The sequence below is a fragment of the Salminus brasiliensis genome, chromosome 11, assembly GCF_030463535.1.
Source record: "Salminus brasiliensis chromosome 11, fSalBra1.hap2, whole genome shotgun sequence".
NCBI classification, from domain to species: Eukaryota; Metazoa; Chordata; class Actinopteri; order Characiformes; family Bryconidae; genus Salminus; species Salminus brasiliensis.
This window is the reverse complement of record NC_132888.1, coordinates 10,143,366-10,165,257: the sequence shown is the minus strand read 5'-3', so window position 1 is coordinate 10,165,257 and position 21,892 is coordinate 10,143,366. Positions and strand designations below refer to the sequence as shown.

Genomic DNA, 21,892 nt, shown 5'->3' with positions numbered 1-21,892 from the left:
TACTGTTTTTAAAAGTAAAAACAATAAAAAGTGCATTTCCTGAAGCAAAAGATTAGAGAATAATAGTAGAATCACTGTGCCGCTTGAGGATTTCCTTCCAGGCAGTGGTGGCTGCTATGAATTTGCTTATAAGTTGCTTGACAGTTACTTTGGTGTCCCAGGTGACTGCTAGAGTGTGCCAGGGGGGCACTTAGGTGTTGCTAAGTAGTAGCTAGAAGTGTTACTTGTGTATTTATATAATTTATATTACCGTTTGCAGCCCATTCCCGCCTATGAATAAGAATCTGTAATAATATAAAATCTCACAAACAGTTATTATCAACTAGACAATCTGGAGTTGGAACAGTGTCAATATTTCAATAACCTGGCAGATGACACCGTTATTCTCTTCACCTTATATTTCAATACACACACTCTGAACTGGAATGAGTGGATAAGAAGATGATAATGCTAATTATATTTTAGGGGTTCTCTGAATACAAAATCCAAATGATGCCGCTAAGCTGAGCAAGTTAAAGATCCATTCAAAACAATATTCAAATTACCCAACTTCACACATGTGGACATAGTTGCTTGTATTTGTATTCAAATTGTCTAAATACAGATAAAAAGTATATAAACACAGATGTATTCTCAAACAATTAATTTCTTTACCTCATCTTGATGATAGTGATAGTTAACTATATGTTAGTCTTATGGTTTTTGTTATGCAAGTTACATTATAAAGATGCCATGGCATTCATTCATATTTGAGATGAAATAAGAATAAAAATAAAGAAAAGAATGAGAATAAGTAAACAGCATGTGGTGATAGTGCCACCTTCACTGCCATCTTCATTTATTCCAATATATGTTGTGATCGCCCTCATAGTCCTACAGAGATATGAAAAAAATTACATCAGGACCTCAGTGTTCACAATTAACAGACCACAAAAAAACATGTCTTAAAAATGTGTACACCAGGTCAATTATAATCCAAACTGTTAAAGACAGTATGATAGAGGTAGAAACTCAGAGACATATTAGTTTATGTCAGATAACATACAATAGCCTTCTTAATAAAATCAATGCAAAAATACTAGGTTACTTACGTCGGATCTAACATGCTGTATGCTCGTTTTGTTCACTGAGATGCATGTTATGGAAGAACAGAAACTACTTTTAATTCTAACTACACAGTACAATGTAAGATGTCAACTGATTTTGTAAATTAACTGTAGAAACTGAAGAAAATGTAATTAAACTGTAATTGAATTGAATTAAAAGGTAACTGAATTCATGCAATAATGATCAATATTAATACAAATATACTTAGTACTTAGTTGGAAAATGAGGTTCTGAGCATCATGAGAATCCAGCCATGGTACTTACACAGTGGTTGGACCTGTGAGGACAGAGCTTAATTATGTATTTTGATTGTGGGATTCATTTAGCCAATACAGCATTCTCTTAATGTTATGACAAGAACCAAAGGCAAAACATTCAACTAAAATTAAAAAGATGTTGTAGCACATGCGCTTTCTAATTGCAAGAACAAGTAAATGAATCCTTTGGAATTGGATTTCTAAATTGATTACTAATCAAAATGTCATCTGATCGCAGTCTAAGTCACACATAGAAACAAACACAGTTTTACTAAACTAAGAGCACCCACACATTCACAGAGCAGGCTAGAAAAAGTAAGTGAACCTCTGTGTTAAGGACTTTTCAACTGGCAAAATGTGTTTCAATTGAACTGAAGTCTGGTTACTGACAAATTTGTTGTTCCCAAAAACAAATTGGTTACAGTGAAACATACAACAATGCAAACAACTTTCAGAAGACATCAGAAGGCATTTATAGAGGTACTTGAACCTGGACATACTACTAAAAAATCATTTAACGTCTAGGTGTACATCAATCCACGTTAATCCAAGTTAAACAAACTGTCTACAAATAGAGAAAATTCAGGACTGTTATTATTCTCCCTAAGAGTAGAAGATCTGTTAAGATCACTGCAAGAGCAAACCTTAAAAGAATACGAAAGTAACAGCAAAGAAACTACAGAACACTCTACAAGCTGCAGAAACCTTTGTTTATGTGTCCACTACTAGAAAAATACTGGAGGAAGTATCATGGGTTGGGGCTGCTTTGCTGTGTCAGGGTCTGGATGCATTGTACTCATTAAGGAAACAGTAGTGTCAAAAGTGTATCAAAACATTTTGCAGGAGAATGCAAGGGCAGCAGTCCAGGACCACAAGCTGAAGGTTTGTTGGGTAATGCAGCAAGACAATGACCAAAAGAACACAATTAAATTAATAGTTGACAAGTCAGTCATGTGGAGATAACTTCAAGTGTTCACATATTGTTCTAGCCTGCACTGTGGATGTTTATTCAATATAGTAAAATAAATTAACAGTGCACATGGCTGTGTGTTATTCATCATTAGATTGTATTTGTCTATAAGTGTGACTTATAATCAGACCACATTTAATTAGTAATCAGTGCAGAAATCCAGGCAATTCAAAATGATTCGCTAACCCTTTCTTCCTAATATTTGTGTGTGTAAACTATGTTGGTGTTTATTTTATCTTATCTCTTAAAACTGTGGCATTTGCAAAAATGTGTAATTAACTGACACATGATCAACCCAGTACTGTCAACTTATACATCTTATACACCCAAATGGAAATACTTACTTGGCCATATTCGGGTCGGGCTGATTCCTCTGTCTATTCCTGCAGCAGAGTTAAAGGAAGGTACAATATTTTCATAGATCATATTGTGCTTAGTCACCAACTCTCTTCTCAGAGATCTACTTTCCTGTAGTGTTGATGTCTGATCTGCTGATCTATCACACTATCTCTTCTTACCTACCACTAATATGTCTGACCCAGTCAATCCAGGACTTATAAAGAAGTGCATTAACTGCTGCAGGTGTGGTGGACTATGGTTGGAACTAACTCTGAACTCTGAAGGAAGGTAGATTTTTAGGACAGGACTGATCACTGTAAAGTCTATGCCCTGCTGTTTCACCTATTCATCACTGTTATCATGTATGGAATACAGTTGTAAAGTAACTTTTGATTCCTCGTCAGTGTCACTCTTGGACCCATCTTGTACATATATTGTTTTTTTTTTACTAAGAGTGAATCAGATATTCCATCAGAGGGACAATTTTAAGAGTTTTTTTTCAGTTCATTTTTTTGCAAAGGGCACTTTCAAACTAATCCTACACCTACTATACTGCAAAAAGTGGTTAATCTGTTCAAAACTCAACAAAATCATTCATGGGGTAACAAGCCACTGAACTGGGAACTTACTCAAATATATAATTATGAATTAAATGATGAGTTGAATAAACCCAGTTCAATTACTTGTTGGCACATGAAGCAATTCGTTTTAGGTTGGACGGATGGGATGAACCACAGTCTACATTATAAAGGAGATATTTACAAAAACAGTTGTGTTTTTAAGATTACAATTTTAAATGCAAATAATTATAAAAATGTAATGTAGTGAATGTATTTTTTTAGAGTGAAGAACAAGCACCTACTGACCTTCGGGTCATTCTGGACATTCGACTCCAAATTCTGTGTACATGACAAAATACAGACTGTTATTTAGGTGCATTGATGCCATTGTATTTCTTTATAGAAGATAATCTCAGCTAAATAAATAATATTTGAATGATAATTTAGGAAACATATTCTACACCCTCTTAAATTGGTTTATTGAGGGTTCTTTATTAAAGACTACTGTTAAATAAAGCATTGTGACAACTATGACTAATAATGTGACAATTGTGACTAATAATATAATAATCATTATATACCATAGCTAAAGAGGAGTAATAGGAAACATTGTGCTTTTCACTGTTATGAGAAGTAGGCTCTGCCTTTGAACACAGCCATTCTCTGGCTCTTTTTTTGTTTTAATTAGAGGTTTCCCACTCACTTTCTAAATGGCCTACTCTGTTGTTCTGTGCTTAAAATGGTATTTTTATTCAGTATTCTGCATTGCCCTCTTTACTTAAAAAACGAATGAATGAATGAATGAATGAATGAATGAATGAATAGTAGCCATGTAGATGCCAAAGTGATTTTACCTTACGCTATGTAATTGAGATAAGATATGGTACCTAACAAAACAAATCCTCATGTCTTTTGTGTAGAAGAATAGACAGAATTAAGAAAGACAGAATGGCTGAATAACATTTACTTACCCATTTCCAGACTGGAGCTCTTGGATCTGTTGTCTAATAATGTGTTTTTCAGTACATAGAGAAGAAAGAAAACACTAAGTACTGCTGACAACTGACACTGACTGAGGGATGTATACTTATATGTACATATACAGTCCTCAGACTTACTTATACTTCCTGCTCATGAAGAAACACATCACTCCAAATAAAAGAGCAGTTCCAAGCACAACGGCAACTGGAATTATTATATGGAAGATATTTTCTTTGCCTGAAAATAAAACCACAATTATTTACTATGCCAAACACTGATATATATATATATATATATATATATATATTACTTTAATTTTTTTTTGTTTGTTTTTTACTTACGCTTCACATAGAGGGGGGTTTGGATGGTAGAGTGCTTGCCACCATAGAAATTGATGGTGCAGGTAAGTTCTGTGTGAGTGTCCTTCTCGCTTGGGGTAAAAGTCAAAAAGGACTCCACTTCCCAAATTCCATGACCAATATGCCTGTTGTTCACTATGGCTTCATTATTTGAAAAGCTCCATGTGATGGTGGGGGGGTGAGAAGGACAGGTGTGTCTGGTGGAACACTTGAAAGAGGTAGACACTCCTTCCTCCAAGAATTCCTTTTTTTCCAGGTTGGGTTTGTCTGGATCTTCTACACAACATGTTTGAAGGCACTGCTTTATGATTTATCGCTTACATGAAAAGACTCAGTCGAACACTGTGAGCTCATACTTTAGTCACTACAGACATACTTACCAGTTGGGACGATGGTTACACAGCTCTCCGTAAAAGAATACTTGTCTAATGTTGGGATTTCAGCCCTGAAACAGAACGGGCCGTTGTCATGGTCTCTGACTTCATCGATCTCCAAGGTGCAGTTTTTTTGGCCCAAACGGCCAAGGAGGGTTGTTCGGCCTTTAAAGCTGTCTAACACTTTGGTTCTATCTTCATGATAGATAATATCGCCCATCTTTTCCTTTGTGTGCCAGATTGCCCTTATACGTGAGTCTGGGAGTTGTGTACCAGGGTAATTGAAAGAGCAGGGTACCACAACACAAGATTTGACCAGCGCTTTAATTTTGGGCTCAACTTCTGCCTCCCAGTCTTTAGAAAACACAGTGGAAAAGATCACTGGAATAAAAAAATATATATATTTACATTTAACATGCTCCAAAATTACACTGAAAGCAAAGTGACTTATTCTTTAAAGTTGCTATTTTGAAGATACATGTTTTTTGCATACAGTATCAGTTTGGACACACCTGGTTGAATGTGTGCTTATCATCATCATCTTAACAAGATCCAAATGCTAGGGTGACCATATTTTTGTAAAAAAAAAAAAAAAAAAAAGAGAGAGAGGATGCACAGGTATCTTCAATGGTTAGGATGGTTGGGGGGTTTGAAGTAGTGCTTAGTAATAAGTAAATAAGTTTCTAAGACTGCTAAGACTGTGGCAATGCGTGTGTGAGGGTGGAATTACCCCTCAAAATATGCAGCTATAGTATGTTAACGTACATTAATAATTACACATGTACTCACTTTGCCAGTAAACGGCCTTAATACACTACATGACCAAATATAATACCCTATATAATATAAAAGTAAAATAATTTAATATAATAATAATACACAATAATATATTATAAACAGGTGTGTATAAACTTGGTACTGTGTGTGTGTGTGTGTATATATATATATATATATATATATATATATATATATATATATATATATATATACATATATGTTTGATTGTACCTTGCAGGCAAAGCCAACGAAGCAGCAATCTCTTCTGTGCACTCATACTGAAACTGCAAATTTGTCACACTGTTAAAAATAGATATTTTTTGGCAAACTAATATGAGTCTAATATGAGGCAAACTAATATTTCAACAAAAATGAAAATCAATGTGTTGAAAAACTAAGTACACCCAATGAGTCAACGACTTGTAGACAACATTTAACAGCAATAACTTGAAGTTTTCTCTATGACTCTATACTAATAATGATTGACTCTCTTATTTGTTTTAGCCCTCTCTTCTTTACAACATTGCTTCAGTTCTTTGAGATTTATGGGCATTTATTTAAGGTCCTGCTCCAGCATTTCAGTTGGGTTGAGGTCTGGACTTTTACAAGGCCATTACATCACCTTGATTCTTTTCTTTTTCAGCCTTTCTGTTGTAGATTTGCTGGTGCGCTTGGGATCATTGTCCTGTTTTGTGATCCAGTTTCAAATGGCAGAAGGCAGATGGCCTCCCATTTGACTCTAGAATTCTTTGGTATACAGAGAAGCTCACGATCGACTTAATAGCTACTTTTACATGCAGCCTGAAAATCTGTTATGATCTAACTAATACAATCTTTTGCATGTAAACAAAGATTTTATCAGATTGTTGAGTGGAGCGTATATAGAAACACCTCAGTCACCTCAGTAATCGAAATGAATTTAATCGGATTGGACAAAATCTTTGCATGTAAACATAGCCAGGCCCATGACCATGTAGTGAGTGTAGATCTAATTTTAAATAAATGTGACCCAAAAGTACTTTTCTATACTATTTTTTCTGCAATAATTGAAATGTTTATATTTCAGTTAAGTTTTCACTTTACCAGTCAATCTACATCCTCATTATGGCATCATCTTCTGTATGCTCCACACACATTTCTTTCAGTCAGTCTCAAATAATCAATTACTTCCCCAGTAAACACTCATCTCAGTATTGTACTGCTTACACTTTTTATATTCAACATTCTTTTAAAATGATGATGATGATATCTGGAAGCCTGGAGCTAGCACAAAGTGTCTTTAGAACTTCACATTGGATAAAATTAGATATTGAAAACTGAGCATCTACAAATATGTAATAAGAAATATAAAATATTCCCTTTCAATGATTCATTAGCTAACCCAGAGACTTGGAAACTATTTAAGTTCTATTTAAAGTCTTATTTGGCACTGGGTTAAAAATATTAAATACATTTTACAAAAATAGCTATTTGCATGTAAATACATTTGTAAATAAAATCATGCTGAAATTACAACCACAAGCTGGTTGATTAGAGAATCTGTTCTCTGTAAAAATGATCAAATGTGATTTTACAGTCACTATCCATGTAAAATAAAATAATTCAGCCTGCATCTCCGTACCATCTTAAGTTCTATTAACATTCTCACAGTAAATGGGACAGTAAAATTAAATACAATCTGGTGTAACTAAAAAATCTTTTGTGCATATTTATATTTATACTTTTTTACTTGGCATATTTCAGTACACGGCTGAGCAACTAATAAAAAATACAACTTACATGCTGTTTGGGTGTAGGAAATTGATGTCTTGTGTTGCTTAGGAGGATGGATGCAGGTGGATACTTTGTCTATGTTCAAGTGACCTCTTCAAGTGAAAGGAGGTGCAAGTTAAAGCCCTGCCTTCCTGTTTTCTTAAAATCACTGGAATAGTAAAGAGAAGCTTAGTCCCCAGAGAGGTCTACAGGAAATTATAGAATAGATAAATAGAACAGCTGTTTTGCATGTACCCAATCTGAAAATGCATTGAGTTAACTTTATTTAACATTTTATATTTTGTATTGATTTTGTATTTCTTACATATTGGAAGTAGATCACAGTGACTTAAATGCATTGCTACACTTGATAGGGTAGCACAATATGAGGTGTAATGATCCTCATATTGGTGTATCTTCATCCAATATGAGGATGAAGATAGTAGAACGTGTGTTGTTAGAGTGCAATCTGGAACTGGAATGTACTGGAACACCATTATCAGATGCATCTCAGCCAACTGTAATCCAGCATTTAAAGAACTGACCACAGTTACACAAGGAAGCACCTTGCCGAGACAAGGAATCAGTTTATGCACAATCTGCATCATTTGTGTCATCTGGAAGCTTTCTTCTGGCCATGTAATTATCAGATGGACACAGCCTTGGTTAGGAATTGTCCTGCTTCATGTACCTTCTTCTTTTTTTCCCTTCCATACATGTCTAGGGTGGTTAGCTACAGTGCCATGGGCTATTTAATTCCCCTATTGTGTTCATTACATGTTAACTAGTTTTGTCTTTCTAGTCAAAGTTGACCGGCCTATTAGAACTGATTATAAATTCATAATAGTACATATTGTACAAATTACACTTGAAAACCTAACCATATTACAGAATTCATGTTAAAACACATTAAATAACAACAGCACGAAGATTTTACTGTTTTTAAAAGTAAAAACAATAAAAAGTGCATTTCCTGAAGCAAAAGATTAGAGAATAATAATAGTAGAATCGTTGTGCAGCTTGAGGATTTCCTTCAAGGCAGTGGTGGCTGCTATGAATTTGCTTATAAGTTGCTTGACAGTTACTTTGGTGTCCCAGGTGACTGCTAGAGTGTGCCAGGGGGCACTTAGGTGTTGCTAAGTAGTAGCTAGAAGTGTTACTTGTGTATTTATGTAATTTATATTACCGTTTGCAGCCCATTCCCGCCTATGAATAAGAATCTGTAATAATATAAAATCTCACAAACAGACTTGACAATCTGGAGTTGGAACAGTGTCAATATTTCAATAACCTGGCAGATGACAATGTTATTCTCTTCACTTTATATTTCAATACACACACTCTGAACTGGAATGAGTGGATAAGAAGATGATAATGCTAATTATGTTTTAGGGGTTCTCTGAATGCAAAATCCAAATGATGCCGCTAAGCTGAGCAAGTTAGTGATCCAGTTAAGCACATTCATTCAAAACAATATTCAAATTGCCCAACTTCACACATGTGGACATACAGTGTATCACAAAAGTGAGTAAACCCCTCACATTTCTGCAGATATTTAAGTATATCTTTTTATGTATATCTTATCAGACCATCTGAACCAAACAAATTAATCTTGGTCTCGTCAGACCATAGGACATGGTTCCAGTAATCCATGTACTTTGTTGACATGTCTTCAGCCAACTGTTTGCGGGCTTTCTTGTGTACAGACTTCAGAAGAATACTGTTTACAGAGACCTGGCTAACCACGCTGACTCCAGACACACACGTATCTGTGGATGGCTTTCACCTCAGTCGGGTGGACAGGACGGAGGAGAGCGGCAAGAGGAAGGGAGGCGGACTGGCAGTATTTCTAAATGATAGATGGTGTAACCCTGGGCACATCACTATTAAATCTGCTGTAAGAACATTGAACTGTTAACCGTTAGCATGAGGCCGTACTATCTCCCGAGGGAACTCTCGCACGTTATCATGATAGCTGCGTACGTCCCCCCCCTCGGCTTGTGATGTCCTGCACTCAGCTGTGTGCAGACTGCAGACACAGCACCCGCAGGCCCTCCTTCTTATCTGTGGAGACTTCAACCATGCTTCTCCATCCTCCACTCTGTCCACCTTCTCCCAGTATGTAACCTGCCACACCAGAGACATGAAAACACTGGACCTGTTTCTTGCCAACACAAAGCAGGCATACAACTCGTCACCTCTCCCTCCCCTTGGAAGATCTGATCACAGTCTGTTTCATCTTCTGCCTGTGTACAAACCCATTGTACATAGGGAACCAGCTGTCACCCGTACAGTGAAGAAATGGTCTAAGGAGTCTGAGGAGGCTCTGAAGGACTGCTTTGAAAAAACAGTGTGGGAAGAACTGTGTGATCCTAATGGGAGGACATTGACAACCTCACTCACTGCATTACGGACTATGTCAACTTCTGTGTGGATAACACCGTGCCCAGCAAGACTGTTCTGTGTTTTTCCAACAACAAGCCATGGATTAATACAGATATAAAGGCTTTCCTAAAAGCAAAAAGAGGGCCTTGAGATCTGGTGACAAGGATGAGCTGAAAGCTGTGCAGAGGGAACTGAGAAGGAAGATCAGGGAGGGGAAAGCCAGCTACAGGAAGAAGCTAGAGGAACAGCTGCAACAGAACAACGTCAGGAGAGTTTGGAAGGGCCTTAAAACCATATTAGGCCACACAAAGTCCAACTCCCAGGTGGTGGGGGACCAGAAGTGGGTGAATGGTCTCAATCTATTTTTCAACAAATTTGATCAATCACCTAGCCCTCCCCCTACACAGACACCCCTGCTGTATCCCCACTCAGCAGCACTACCATCATGCTGCCCTCCCCCTTCTTCTTCTCTCAGAACTTTTGGCTAACAATAATCATCATCATCATCATCCCCTAATGGCTCATCATCTGGCAGCATCAACCACCCATTCACACATTCCAGCACCCAGCCCCCCCTGCTCCAACCTGTCCTTCACAACAACCCAGGTGAGAAATGAGCTGAGGAAGATCAAGCCTAAGAAAGCTACAGGTCCTGATGGAATCAGTGCCAGGCTCCTCAAGTCCTGCACAGATCAGCTGTGCAGGGTAGTTGAGCATATGTTCAACATGAGCCTGAAACTGGGAAGAGTACTACAGCTGTGGAAAACATCTTGTGTGGTACCTGTGCCCAAAACACAGCACCCGAAGGATCTAAACAGCTACAGGCCAGTGGCACTGACTTCCCATCTGATGAAGTCACTGGAGAAGCTGGTCCTCAACCACATCCGCCCTCTGGTGAGCCCATCCATGGACCCTCTTCTGTTTGCCCTCCAGCCTGGTGTCAGGGTGGATGATGCTGTCATCTATCTTCTACACAGAGCTTTTTCTCACCTGCAGAAGCCTGGCAGCACTGTGAGGATCACCTTCTTCGATTTCTCCAGTGCTTTTAACACTATACAGCCATGACTCCTAAAGGACAAGTTGGGACATTGTGGAGTAGACAGTCACCTTTTAAACTGGATACTGTACTACCTCACCAACCGACCACAGTATGTGAAGGCACAGTCTCTGACTTGGTGGTCAGCAGCACAGGAGCCCCTCAAGGAATGGCCTTGGCTGACTCCTTGGCACCGTTCCTCTTCACCCTGTACACTGCTGACTTCATGTACAGCTCACCGACCTGTCACCTAAAAAAGTTCTCTGATGACTCAGCGATCGTCTGCCTCATATCCAATGAGGAGGACAGTGAGTACAACTTATTCAGGACTTTGTGAACTGGTGTCTGCAGAACCACCTTCAGATAAACGCTGGAAAGACCAAAGAACTGGTGGTGGATTTCCGCAGGTGCAGACACCCCCCTCCATCAGTGAACATCCAGGGTATGAACATCGAAAGTGTGGACTCTTATAAATACGTGGGTGTTCATCTGAACAACAAACTGGACTGGTAGCACAGTCAACACTGCTGCACTCTTCAAGAAAGGCCAGAGCAGACTCTACCTGCTGAGGAGATTGAGGTCCTTTGGAGTGCAGGGAGCACTCCTGAGGACGTTCTTCGACACAGTGGTGGCATCTGCCATCTTTTATGGAGTGGTCTGCTGGGGCAGTAGCATCTCGACGGCAGATAAGAAGAGACTGGACAAACTCATAAAGAGGGCCGGCTCTGTCCTGGGGTGCTTCTTAGACCCAGTGCAGGTGGTGGGAGACAGGAGGATGACAGCCAAGCTGGCATCCATGCTGAAGAACAGCTCCCACCCCATGCATGAGACTCTGGCAATACTGGGCAGCTCCTTCAGCGACAGGCTGCTTCACCCCAAGTGTGTGAAGGAGCGGTATCGCAGGTCCTTCCTTCCTGCTGCCGTCAGACTGCACAACCAGCACTGCTCCCAGCGGACCACATACACACACACACACTTAACTACACACACATGTTCATGTTCAGAGAACAGAGATCCCTCAATGCAAAAAAACTATGTGCAATATCCTCCTTCCCCCCATGTGCAATTAAGAGTCATTTGCTGTAAATAATGTTGTTATTGCTTTTTTAAAATTCTTATTTATATTGTGTATATAGTGTAAATTATTTATCTACATTTTTGTAACTGAGTGTCATGCTATCCCTTTCTGCTGTGACACTGAGAATTTCCCCACTGTGGGACTAATAAAGGACTATCTTATCTTATCTTAGCTTCTATGGATGACCAACATGATGTCTGTTCTGAGTGGACCCTGCTCTTTTAAAACGCTGGATGATCTTGGCCACTGTGCTGCAGCTCAGTTTCAGGGTGTCGGCAATCTTCTTGTAGCCTTGGCCATACTCATGTAGTGCAACAATTCGTCTTTTAAGTTCTTTGCCATGAAGTACCATGTTAGAACTTTCAGTGGCCAGTATGAGAGAGTGTGAGAGCTGTACTACAAAATTGAGTCACATGACATTTTGGAGGGCAAATGACAAGCAGTGCTCAATTTGGACAATTAAGGGTTTAGTCTCTTAGGGTACTCACTTTTGTTGCTGGTGGTTTAGACATTAATGACTGTATATTGGGTTATTTTGAGGGAAGAATAAATTTACACTGTTATAAAGTGGTGAAAAAAGGTATTTAGTCAGTCACCAATTGTGCAAGTTCTCCCACTTAAAAAAATGAGAGAGGCCTGTAATTGACATCATAGGTAGATCTCAACTATGAGAGACAAAATGAATTCTGAAAATCACATTGTCTTTTAAAGAATTTATTTGCAAATAATGGTGGAAAATAAGTATTTGGTCACCTACAAACAAGCAAGATTTCTGGCTGTCACAGACCTGTAACTTCTTCTTTAAGAGGCTTCTCTGTCCTCCACTCATTACCTGTATTAATGGCACCTGTTTGAACTGGTTAACAGTATAACAGACACCTGCCCACAACCTCAAACAGTCACACTCCAAACTCCACTATGGTGAAGACCAAAGAGCTGTCGAAGGACACCAGAAACAAAACTGTAGACCTGCACCAGGCTGGGAAGACTGAATCTGCAATAGGCAAGCAGCTTGGTGTGAAGAAATCTACTGTGGGAGCAATAATCAGAAAATGGAGACCTACAAGACCACTGCTAATCTCCCTCGATCAGGGGCTCCACGCAAGATCTCAAAATGATCATAAGAACAGTGAGCAAAAATCCCAGGACCACACAGGGGGACCTAGTGAATGACCTGCAGAAAGCTGGGACCAACGTTACAAAGGCTACCGTCAGTAACAAACTACGCCGCCAGGGACTCAGATCTTGCAGTGCCAGATGTGTTCCCCTGCTTAAGCCAGCCTCCAGATCTCAACCCCATAGAAAACCTTTGGAGGGAGTTGAAAGTCTGTGTTGCCCGCCAACAGCCCCAAAACATCACTGCTCTAGAGGAGATCTGCATGGAGGAATGGGCCAACATACCAGCAACATTGTGTGCCAACCTTGTGAAAACATTTGATCTCAGTCATTGCCAACAAAGGATATATAACAAAGTATTGAGATGAACTTTTGTTATTGACCAAATACTTATTTTCCACCATTATTTTCAAATAAATTCTTTAAAAATCAGACTTTCTGATTTTTTTTTTTTTTTCATTTTGTCTCTCATAGTTGAGGTCTACCCATGATGTCAATTACAGCCTCTCTCATCTTTTTAAGTGGGAGAACTTACACAATTGGTGACTGACTAAATACTTTTTTCCCCACTGCATAAGCTGCACACAGACTAATTGCGTCAAAGTATTATTTTGTTAGTGTTGTCCCGTGAAAAGAAATGCTTAAATATCTGCAGAAATGTGAGTGGTGTACTCGCTTTTGTGATACACTGTAGTTACATGTACTTGTATTCAAATTGTCTAAATACAGATAAAAAAGTATATAATCACAGATGTATTTCAAGAGTGTAAAACAATTAGTTTATTAGTCTTATCTTGATGATAGTGATAGTTAACTATATGTTAGTCTTATGGTTTTTGTTATGCAAGTTACATTATAAAGATGCCATGGCATTCATTCATATTTGAGATGAAATAAGAATAAAAATAAAGAAAAGAATGAGAATAAGTAAACAGCATGTGGTGATAGTGCCACCTTCACTGCCATCTTCATTAATTCCAATATATGTTGTGATCGCCCTCATAGTCCTACAGAGATATGAAAAAAGGACCACAGTGTTCACAAGTAATAGACCACAAAAAAAAAACATGTCTTAAAAATGTGTACACCAGGTCAATAATAATCCAAACTGTTAAAGACAGTATGATAGAGGTAGTAACTCAGAGACGTATTAGTTTATGTCAGATAACATACAATAGCCTTATTAATAAAATCAATACAAAAATACTAGGTTACTTACATCAGATCTAACATGCTGTATGCTCGTTTTGTTCACTGAGATGCATGTTATGGAAGAACAGAAACTACTTTTAATTCTAACTACACAGTACAATGTAAGATGTCAACTGATTTTGTAAATTAACTGTAGAATCTGAAGAAAATGTAATATAACTGTAATTGAATTGAATTAAAAGGTAACTGAATTCATGCAATAATGATCAATATTAATACAAATATACTTAGTACTTAGTTGGAAAATGAGGTTCTGAGCATCATGAGATTCCAGCCATGGTACTTACACAGTGGTTGGACCTGTGAGGACAGAGCTTAATTATGTATTTTGATTGTGGGTTTCATTTAGCCAATACAGATTTTCTAGCATTCTTTTAATGTTATGACAAGAACCAAAGGCAAAACATTCAACTAAAATTAAAACGATGTTGTAGCACATGCACTTTCTGATTGCAAGAACAAGTATATGAATCCTTTGGAACTGCCTTGATTTCTGGATTTCTTACTAATCTGTTCGCAGTCTAAGTCACAAATAGAAACAAACACAATCTTACAAAACTAAAATCACCCACACATTCACAGAGCAGGCTAGAAAAAGTAAGTGAACCTCTGTGTTAAGGACTTTTTCAACTGGCAAAATGTGTTTCAATTAATAAGAACTGAAGTCTGGTTACTGACAAATTTGTTGTTCCCAAAAACAAATTGGTTACAGTGTGTCAGGTCTGCGTCGCCACGCCCGCCCGAGCCGCAGTCCACAGGCTTCAAGTTCAAGGACTCTTTCAGGCTTCAAGGTCAAGGATTCTTAGGTTTCAGTAATCATGTGTGTTTTGTTTCAGTGATTGGATTTACCTGAGGCTGGGGTACTTAGGGAGCCCACACTGACATTCTCGTTGCCGAGAATTATCCTTGCTACGCCAAGCTGTTTGGTTGGCTTCATTGTTCCAGAGATTCTAGGTCTGTCTATGGTGTGTCTCTAGAGTTCGCTCTTTGAGAGCCGGTTCACGTTCAGGAGTATATCGCTTCATGGTTTGCAGGTTGGTTGCCTTAAGGATTCAGCGGCCAATCCCGTTGTTCTAAGTCATGTAAGTTTATTTGCGCCTGACGAGCGCAGTGTTACGTTTGTTTGGTTCTTCCCTATCTCGCCTGGCTCCCTGGCTACCAACCAGCCTCCGGTGGCTTTCAGGTTTAGCCCATGTTAGTTTGTCATGTTTGTCTTGTTTATTCATTATCCCTTGCTGCATTCTCGTGTTTTCCCTGTTTTGTTTTAATAAATCTTGTATCGCACCATCCCTGCGAGTGTTTGCCCATCATTGCCTAGCCTAGCCAGCATGACACAGTGAAACATACAACAATGCAAACAACTTTCAGAAGACATCAGAAGGCATTTATAGAGGTACTTGAACCTGGACATACTACTAAAAAATAATTTGATGTCTAGGTGTACATCAATCCACAGTTAAACAAACTGTCTACAAATAGAGAAAATTCAGGACTGTTATAATTCTCCCTAAGAGTAAAGGATCTGTTAAGATCACTGCAAGAGCAAACCTTAAAAGAATACAAAAGAAACAGCAAAGAAACTACAGAACACTCTACAAGCTGCAGAAACCTTTGTTTATGTGTCCACTACTAGAAAAATACTGGAGGAAGTATCATGGGTTGGGGCTGCTTTGCTGTGTCAGGGTCTGGATGCATTGTACTCATTAAGGAAACAGTAGTGTCAAAAGTGAATCAAAACATTTTGCAGGAGAATGCAAGGGCAGCAGTCCAGGACCACAAGCTGAAGGTTTGTTGGGTAATGCAGCAAGACAATGACCAAAAGAACACAATTAAATTAATAGTTGACAAGTCAGTCATGTGGAGATAACTTCAAGTGTTCACATATCGTTCTAGCCTGCACTGTGGATGTTTATTCAATATAGTAAAATAAATTAACAGTGCACATGTCTGTCTGTTATTCATCTAGTTAGATTGTATTTGTCTATAAGTGTGACTTATAATCAGACCACATTTAATTAGTAATCAGTGCAGAAATCCAGGCAATTCAAAATGATTCACTAACCCAAATGGAAATACTTACTTGGCCATATTCAGGTCGGGCTGATTCCTCTGTCTATTCCTGCAGCAGAGTTAAAGGAAGGTACAATATTTTCATAGATCATATTGTGCTTAGTCACCAACTCTCTTCTCAGAGATCTACTTTCCTGTAGTGTTGATGTCTGATCTGCTGATCTATCACACTGCCTCTCCTTACCTACCACTAATATGTCTGACCCAGTCAATCCAGGACTTATAAAGAAGTGCATTAACTACTGCAGGTGTGGTGGACTATGGTTGGAACTAACTCTGAACTCTGAAGGAAGGTAGATCTTTAGGACAGGACTGATCACTGTAAAGTCTATGCCCTGCTGTTTCACCTATTCATCACTGTTATCATGTATGGAATACAGTTGTAAAGTAACGTTTGATTCCTCGTCAGTGTCACTCTTGGACCCATCTTGTACATATATTGGTTTTTTTTTTACTAAGAATGAATCAGATATTCCATCAGAGGGACAATTTTTTTTTTCAGTTCATTTTTTTGCAAAGGGCACTTTCAAACTAATCCTACACCTACTATACTGCAAAAAGTGGTTAATCTGTTCAAAACTCAACAAAATCATTCATGGGGTAACAAGCCACTGAACTGGGAACTGAACTCAAATATATAATTTGAATTAAATGATAAGTTGAATAAACCCAGTTTAATTACTTGTTGGCACATGAAGCAATTTGTTTTAGGTTGAACGGATGGGATGAACCACAGTCTACATTATAAAGAAGCATTTTTATTGTAACTGTAATTTACTATTTTAAGTCCAAATAAAATAAGTCAAAATTTTAATGTAGTGAATGTATTTTTTAGAGTGAAGAACAAGCACTTACTGACCTTTGGGACATTCTGGACATTCGACTCCAAATTCTGTGTACATGACAAAATACAAACTGTTATTTAGGTGCATTGATGCCATTTAATTTCTTTATAGAAGATAATCTCAGCTAAATAAATAATATTTGAATGATAATTTAGGAAACATATTCTACACCCTCTTAAATTGGTTCATTGAGGGTCCTTTAGTAAAGACGACTGTGAAATAAAGCATTGTGACAACTCAAATTTCCCACTCACTTTCTAAATTGCCTACTGCCTAATTGTTCTGTGTTTAAAACTGTATTGTGCCCTCTTTAGTTAAAAAAAATAATGAATGAATGAATGAATAGTAGCCATGTAGATACCAAAGTCATTTGACCTTACGCTATGTAATTGAGATAAGATAGGGTACCTAACACAACAAATGCATCTAAACCCTCATGTTTTTTGTGCAGAAGAATAGTTGTGAAAGTGTGAAAAGATTGGATACTAGATACTAACTGGGCCGCAGAATTAAGAAAGACAGAATGGCTGAATAACATTTACTTACCCATTTCCAGACTGGAGCTCTTGGATCTGTTGTCTAATAATGTGTTTTTCAGTACATAGAGAAGAAAGAAAACACTAAGTACTGCTGACAACTGACATTGACTGAGGGATGTATACTTATATGTACATATACAGTCCTCAGACTTACTTATACTTCCTGCTCATGAAGAAACACATCACTCCAAATAAAAGAGCAGTTCCAAGCACAACGGCAACAGGAATTATTATATGGAAGATATTTTCTTTGCCTGAAAATGAAACCACAATTATTTACTATGCCAAACACTGATATATATATATATATATATATATATATATATATATATATATATATATATATATATATATATACATATATTACTTTAATTCTTTTTTTGTTCGTTTTTTACTTACGCTTCACATAGAGGGGGGTTTGGATGGTAGAGTGCTTGCCACCATAGAAATTGATGGTGCAGGTGAGTTCTGTGTGAGTGTCCTTCTCGCTTGGGGTAAAAGTCAAAAAGGACTCCACTTCCCAAATTCCATGACCAATATCCCTGTTGTTCACTATGGCTTCATTATTTGAAAAGCTCCATGTGATGGTGGGGGGGTGAGAAGGACAGGTGTGTCTGGTGGAACACTTGAAAGAGGTAGACACTCCTTCCTCCAAGAATTCCTTTTTTTCCAGGTTGGGTTTGTCTGGATCTTCTACACAACATGTTTGAAGGCACTGCTTTATGATTAATCGCTTACATGAAAAGACTCAGTCGAACACTGTGAGCTCATACTTTAGTCACTACAGACATACTTACCAGTTGGGAAGATGGTTACACAGCTCTCCGTAAAAGAATACTTGTCTAATGTTGGGATTTCAGCCCTGAAACAGAACGGGCCGTTGTCATGGTCTCTGACTCCATCGATCTCCAAGGTGCAGTTTTTTTGGCCCAAACGGCCAAGGAGGGTTGTTCGGCCTTTAAAGCTGTCTAACACTTTGGTTCTATCTTCATGATAGATAATATCATCCCCCTTTTTTTGTGTGTGCCAGATTGCCCTTATACGTGAGTCTGGGAGTTGTGTACCAGGGTAATTGAAAGTGCAGGGTACCACAACACAAGATTTGACCAGCGCTTTAATTTTGGGCTCAACTTCTGCCTCCCAGTCTTTAGAAAACACAGTGGAAAAGATCACTGGAAGAAATGGATGAAAGATGCATACTGTATATCAGTTTAGGACATTAAACTGGACATTTAAGACATTAAACAATCAGTATCTTTAACAGTAGTGGAAATCTTTGATGTGCACCTTGCAGACAAAGCCAGCGGAACAACAGTCTCTTCCGTGCACTCATACTGGAACTGCAAACTTGTCACACTGTTGAGAAATAGATGTGTTTTAGCAAATTTTATGGGGTAATCAATAGGAGGCTGTATATAATGTGCAGTGATGTATTCAAAGTATCCAAACTGTGTTTGTGACCAGCGTTTTTGTGTCAATTTTGTAAAAATAAAAAGTGTTAGAATATGGCAATTTTATACATAGACTGTCCTGCTAAATTTGTTAATTCAGGTATTTATAAGGCTTATATGATTATCAGGTTAAAGCCAAGGCATTTATTGAGATATTAAAGTAATAAATTGAGTAATAAACCCTAACCTCTAGATTTTTATCATTTTTTATTTAAAAGATATATTTGATTTAATTTTGATTATGGAAGTTGCCAAAAAGAAATAAAAAAGTGTTAATATTAAGAATTTCTCTATGGATCAAACCTTTTTAATTTTATGAATATTTTATATGTTTTACCAGTCAATCTTTAGCCCTATTCATTGTGGCAGCATTTGTTTTATATGCTCCACACACATTTCTTTTTTTTTTTTTTATTGGGAAAGGAAATTTCCCCAGTAAGTAATCATCTCAGTATTGTGTAGTCTGCAATTTTGCAACATGTCCTTGTCAGATACTATTCTTGTGGCCCTAGATTTCTTAGATGAAAGGGTTGCTGTTCATTGTTGGTCCTCTTTTTTCTGGACTTTTTTGGGATGTGCAAAATGCATCCAGCACCTAGACATTATATATATTATACATATTATGTTTGCTTCTACAGTCGCCACACATTTTGATATATGAAGTAAAATTAATAGCCTTTTGTTTTTAACAGCTGTTTTCTTAGCTTTTTTTACTTTTTATTTTAAGACACAAGTTGAAATGAAAAGAGATGGTTTGATCATATTGGCTATTAAGGTTATTTTTTAGTTTTAGGTAACGTATGTTGATTGACATAATTGTATGATTTTAGAAATATTAACACACACACACCCACACACACACACACACACACACACACACACACACTGCTACCTGAAGCCTCCCAGCCACAACATCCTAACCACAATGAATGAGTGTCCCAGTGTCCTCTTTTTTGAAAACCAAAATATGGTCACTGTACTGTAGGGGTCATGGAGTCACCAAAAGTTAAAACAACATTTTTGCTCCATTTGAAGTCTTATTTGGAACTGTATACTATTTAAATTAGGATTCTTTTTTAATAATAATGACATCATTATTATCATCAAAATCATGGTTGCTTACAGTCATGAATGCATCTCTGTACCACCTTAAACTGTATTTATATTCTTACAGTAAATAGGACAGTATGATTGTATAATCTGGTATAATCAGTCAAAACAATAACAATAACAATAACAATAAAAAAATAAAAAACAATAAACTATGCATTATTTTTAATCACATTTTAATTTAACATATTTAATTACTTGGACAAAACAAGTAATAAAAAATACAACTTACATCTTCTAGGTGTAGGAAAGTGATCTCTCTTGTTGCTTAGGAGGATTACCTGTGTTCTTAGGATGCATTGAGGCAAATATTTCATCGCCTAATATATCCTTTCAAGTGAAAGGCGGAGGAAGTTAAAGCCCTGCCTTCTTGTTTTCCTAAAAACACTGGAATAGTAAAGTGAAGCTAAATTATGTGGTGTTAGAGAAGAGATTCTTATTTTTGGATTAAGGGTTAATACTAATACCAGCTACATTATAGTAGCATAGTGGAATAGCTGTTGTCATGTGCCCGAACTCAGCTTGCATTATTGCTTTTAAAAACTTTTAAACATTTTTTTTATCATAAGAATAAGCTTGATTTTGCATTTTGTCTTTTGTGTTGATTTTTAGTTTCTTGCAGCTCATGAGTGGATCACACTTGATAGGATAGCGTTGAGATAGTAAAACTTGTGTTGTTACAATGCAACCCACCACTGTCAGTGTTTAACATTAAGAATTTCTGCAATTAAATAAAACTTGTGTTATTGTTTTCATTCTTCAATTCTTGCTCATGCATTTTGGACAGAGAGAGAGCAGAGCCCAAAAGACAAAGCTCTCGCTTTACTAGTCAATCTACATCCCCTTTTTTAATCATAAAGGAACTTCTCCTAGTAAGTAACCATATTAGAATTGTGTAGTTGACATTTTGCAACAGCTCCTTGTCAGATAATAACCTCATGGCAATAGATTCCTCATGAAAGGGTTGCTGAGGTCACTGTTGGTCCTCTTTTTGGGATGTGAATGCTGGAAATGCATCCAGTCGGGATCTGGAAGTTCTATGAAATGTTTTTGATTTGTTTTTGTGTAATTTGAGTAATTTTCTTTTTGTTGGTGGATCACTTGATCGGGTAGCACAATATGAGGTGTTATGGGTATCAGAGAATGGAAGAGTGTGAAAATGCACAGGAACACCATGAAATAAGTGCAATTATAGAACAGCTCAGACTCTAAAATTCTTTAGATTGTTTTATACACTACATACTTCAAATTAAGCTACAACCTGTTTTAACATCATACATTGTTGCAAATATATATAGACACATTTGCATCCAGCCCACTAGTCACATGGATTGAGAGCACTGTTACCAGATATATAGAAAGATAACGTTCTACTAGATTTTGGACCATTGCTGTGGGGGTTTGATTGCATTCAGTGACAACAGCATTTGCAAGGTCGCAATGTTAGACCATCACCACACCATCTCATCCTCAACTCCCCACCTCATCCCAAAACTGGATAGAGCACTACCCATCATTCCAGAGAACACAGTTCCATCTGGTTTCATCTGGTTTCACTGGTTGGACTGGTTGAC

At 37.6% G+C, this 21,892-nt stretch overlaps 2 protein-coding genes across 7 annotated transcripts; both read right to left on the bottom strand.

The window, feature by feature from the left end:
- Window positions 1-564: 564 nt before the first annotated feature.
- LOC140565200 (sialic acid-binding Ig-like lectin 14) lies at window positions 565-7,823 on the bottom strand. 4 transcript variants are annotated; one of them, XR_011980579.1, is made up of 10 exons: window positions 7,504-7,823; window positions 5,956-6,008; window positions 4,954-5,328; window positions 4,556-4,849; window positions 4,352-4,451; window positions 4,205-4,237; window positions 3,540-3,572; window positions 2,679-2,717; window positions 1,092-1,384; window positions 565-873 (listed from the first exon to the last, which is right to left on the bottom strand). XR_011980579.1 is itself a non-coding variant. In XM_072691024.1 (9 exons), the coding sequence occupies exons 2-9, from the start codon at window positions 5,999-6,001 to the stop codon at window positions 1,368-1,370; spliced, it is 951 nt and encodes a 316-aa protein (XP_072547125.1). In that variant the 5' UTR covers window positions 6,002-6,008; window positions 7,504-7,823; the 3' UTR covers window positions 565-1,367. The 4 variants fall into 4 exon arrangements, 3 of the variants coding, with proteins under 3 accessions (XP_072547125.1, XP_072547123.1, XP_072547124.1); XM_072691024.1 differs by having other exon boundaries at window positions 565-1,398; XM_072691022.1 differs by having other exon boundaries at window positions 565-1,384.
- Window positions 7,824-13,847: 6,024 nt separating this feature from the next.
- On the bottom strand, window positions 13,848-20,605 carry LOC140565240 (sialic acid-binding Ig-like lectin 14). 3 transcript variants are annotated; one of them, XR_011980580.1, is made up of 10 exons: window positions 20,551-20,605; window positions 19,045-19,113; window positions 18,555-18,929; window positions 18,157-18,450; window positions 17,912-18,011; window positions 17,765-17,797; window positions 17,233-17,265; window positions 16,384-16,422; window positions 14,311-14,603; window positions 13,848-14,098 (listed from the first exon to the last, which is right to left on the bottom strand). XR_011980580.1 is itself a non-coding variant. In XM_072691079.1 (9 exons), the coding sequence occupies exons 2-9, from the start codon at window positions 19,088-19,090 to the stop codon at window positions 14,564-14,566; spliced, it is 960 nt and encodes a 319-aa protein (XP_072547180.1). In that variant the 5' UTR covers window positions 19,091-19,113; window positions 20,551-20,605; the 3' UTR covers window positions 13,848-14,563. The 3 variants fall into 3 exon arrangements, 2 of the variants coding, with proteins under 2 accessions (XP_072547180.1, XP_072547179.1); XM_072691079.1 differs by having other exon boundaries at window positions 13,848-14,603; XM_072691078.1 differs by lacking the exons at window positions 13,848-14,098; window positions 14,311-14,603 and adding an exon at window positions 15,094-16,083.
- Window positions 20,606-21,892: the final 1,287 nt, after the last annotated feature.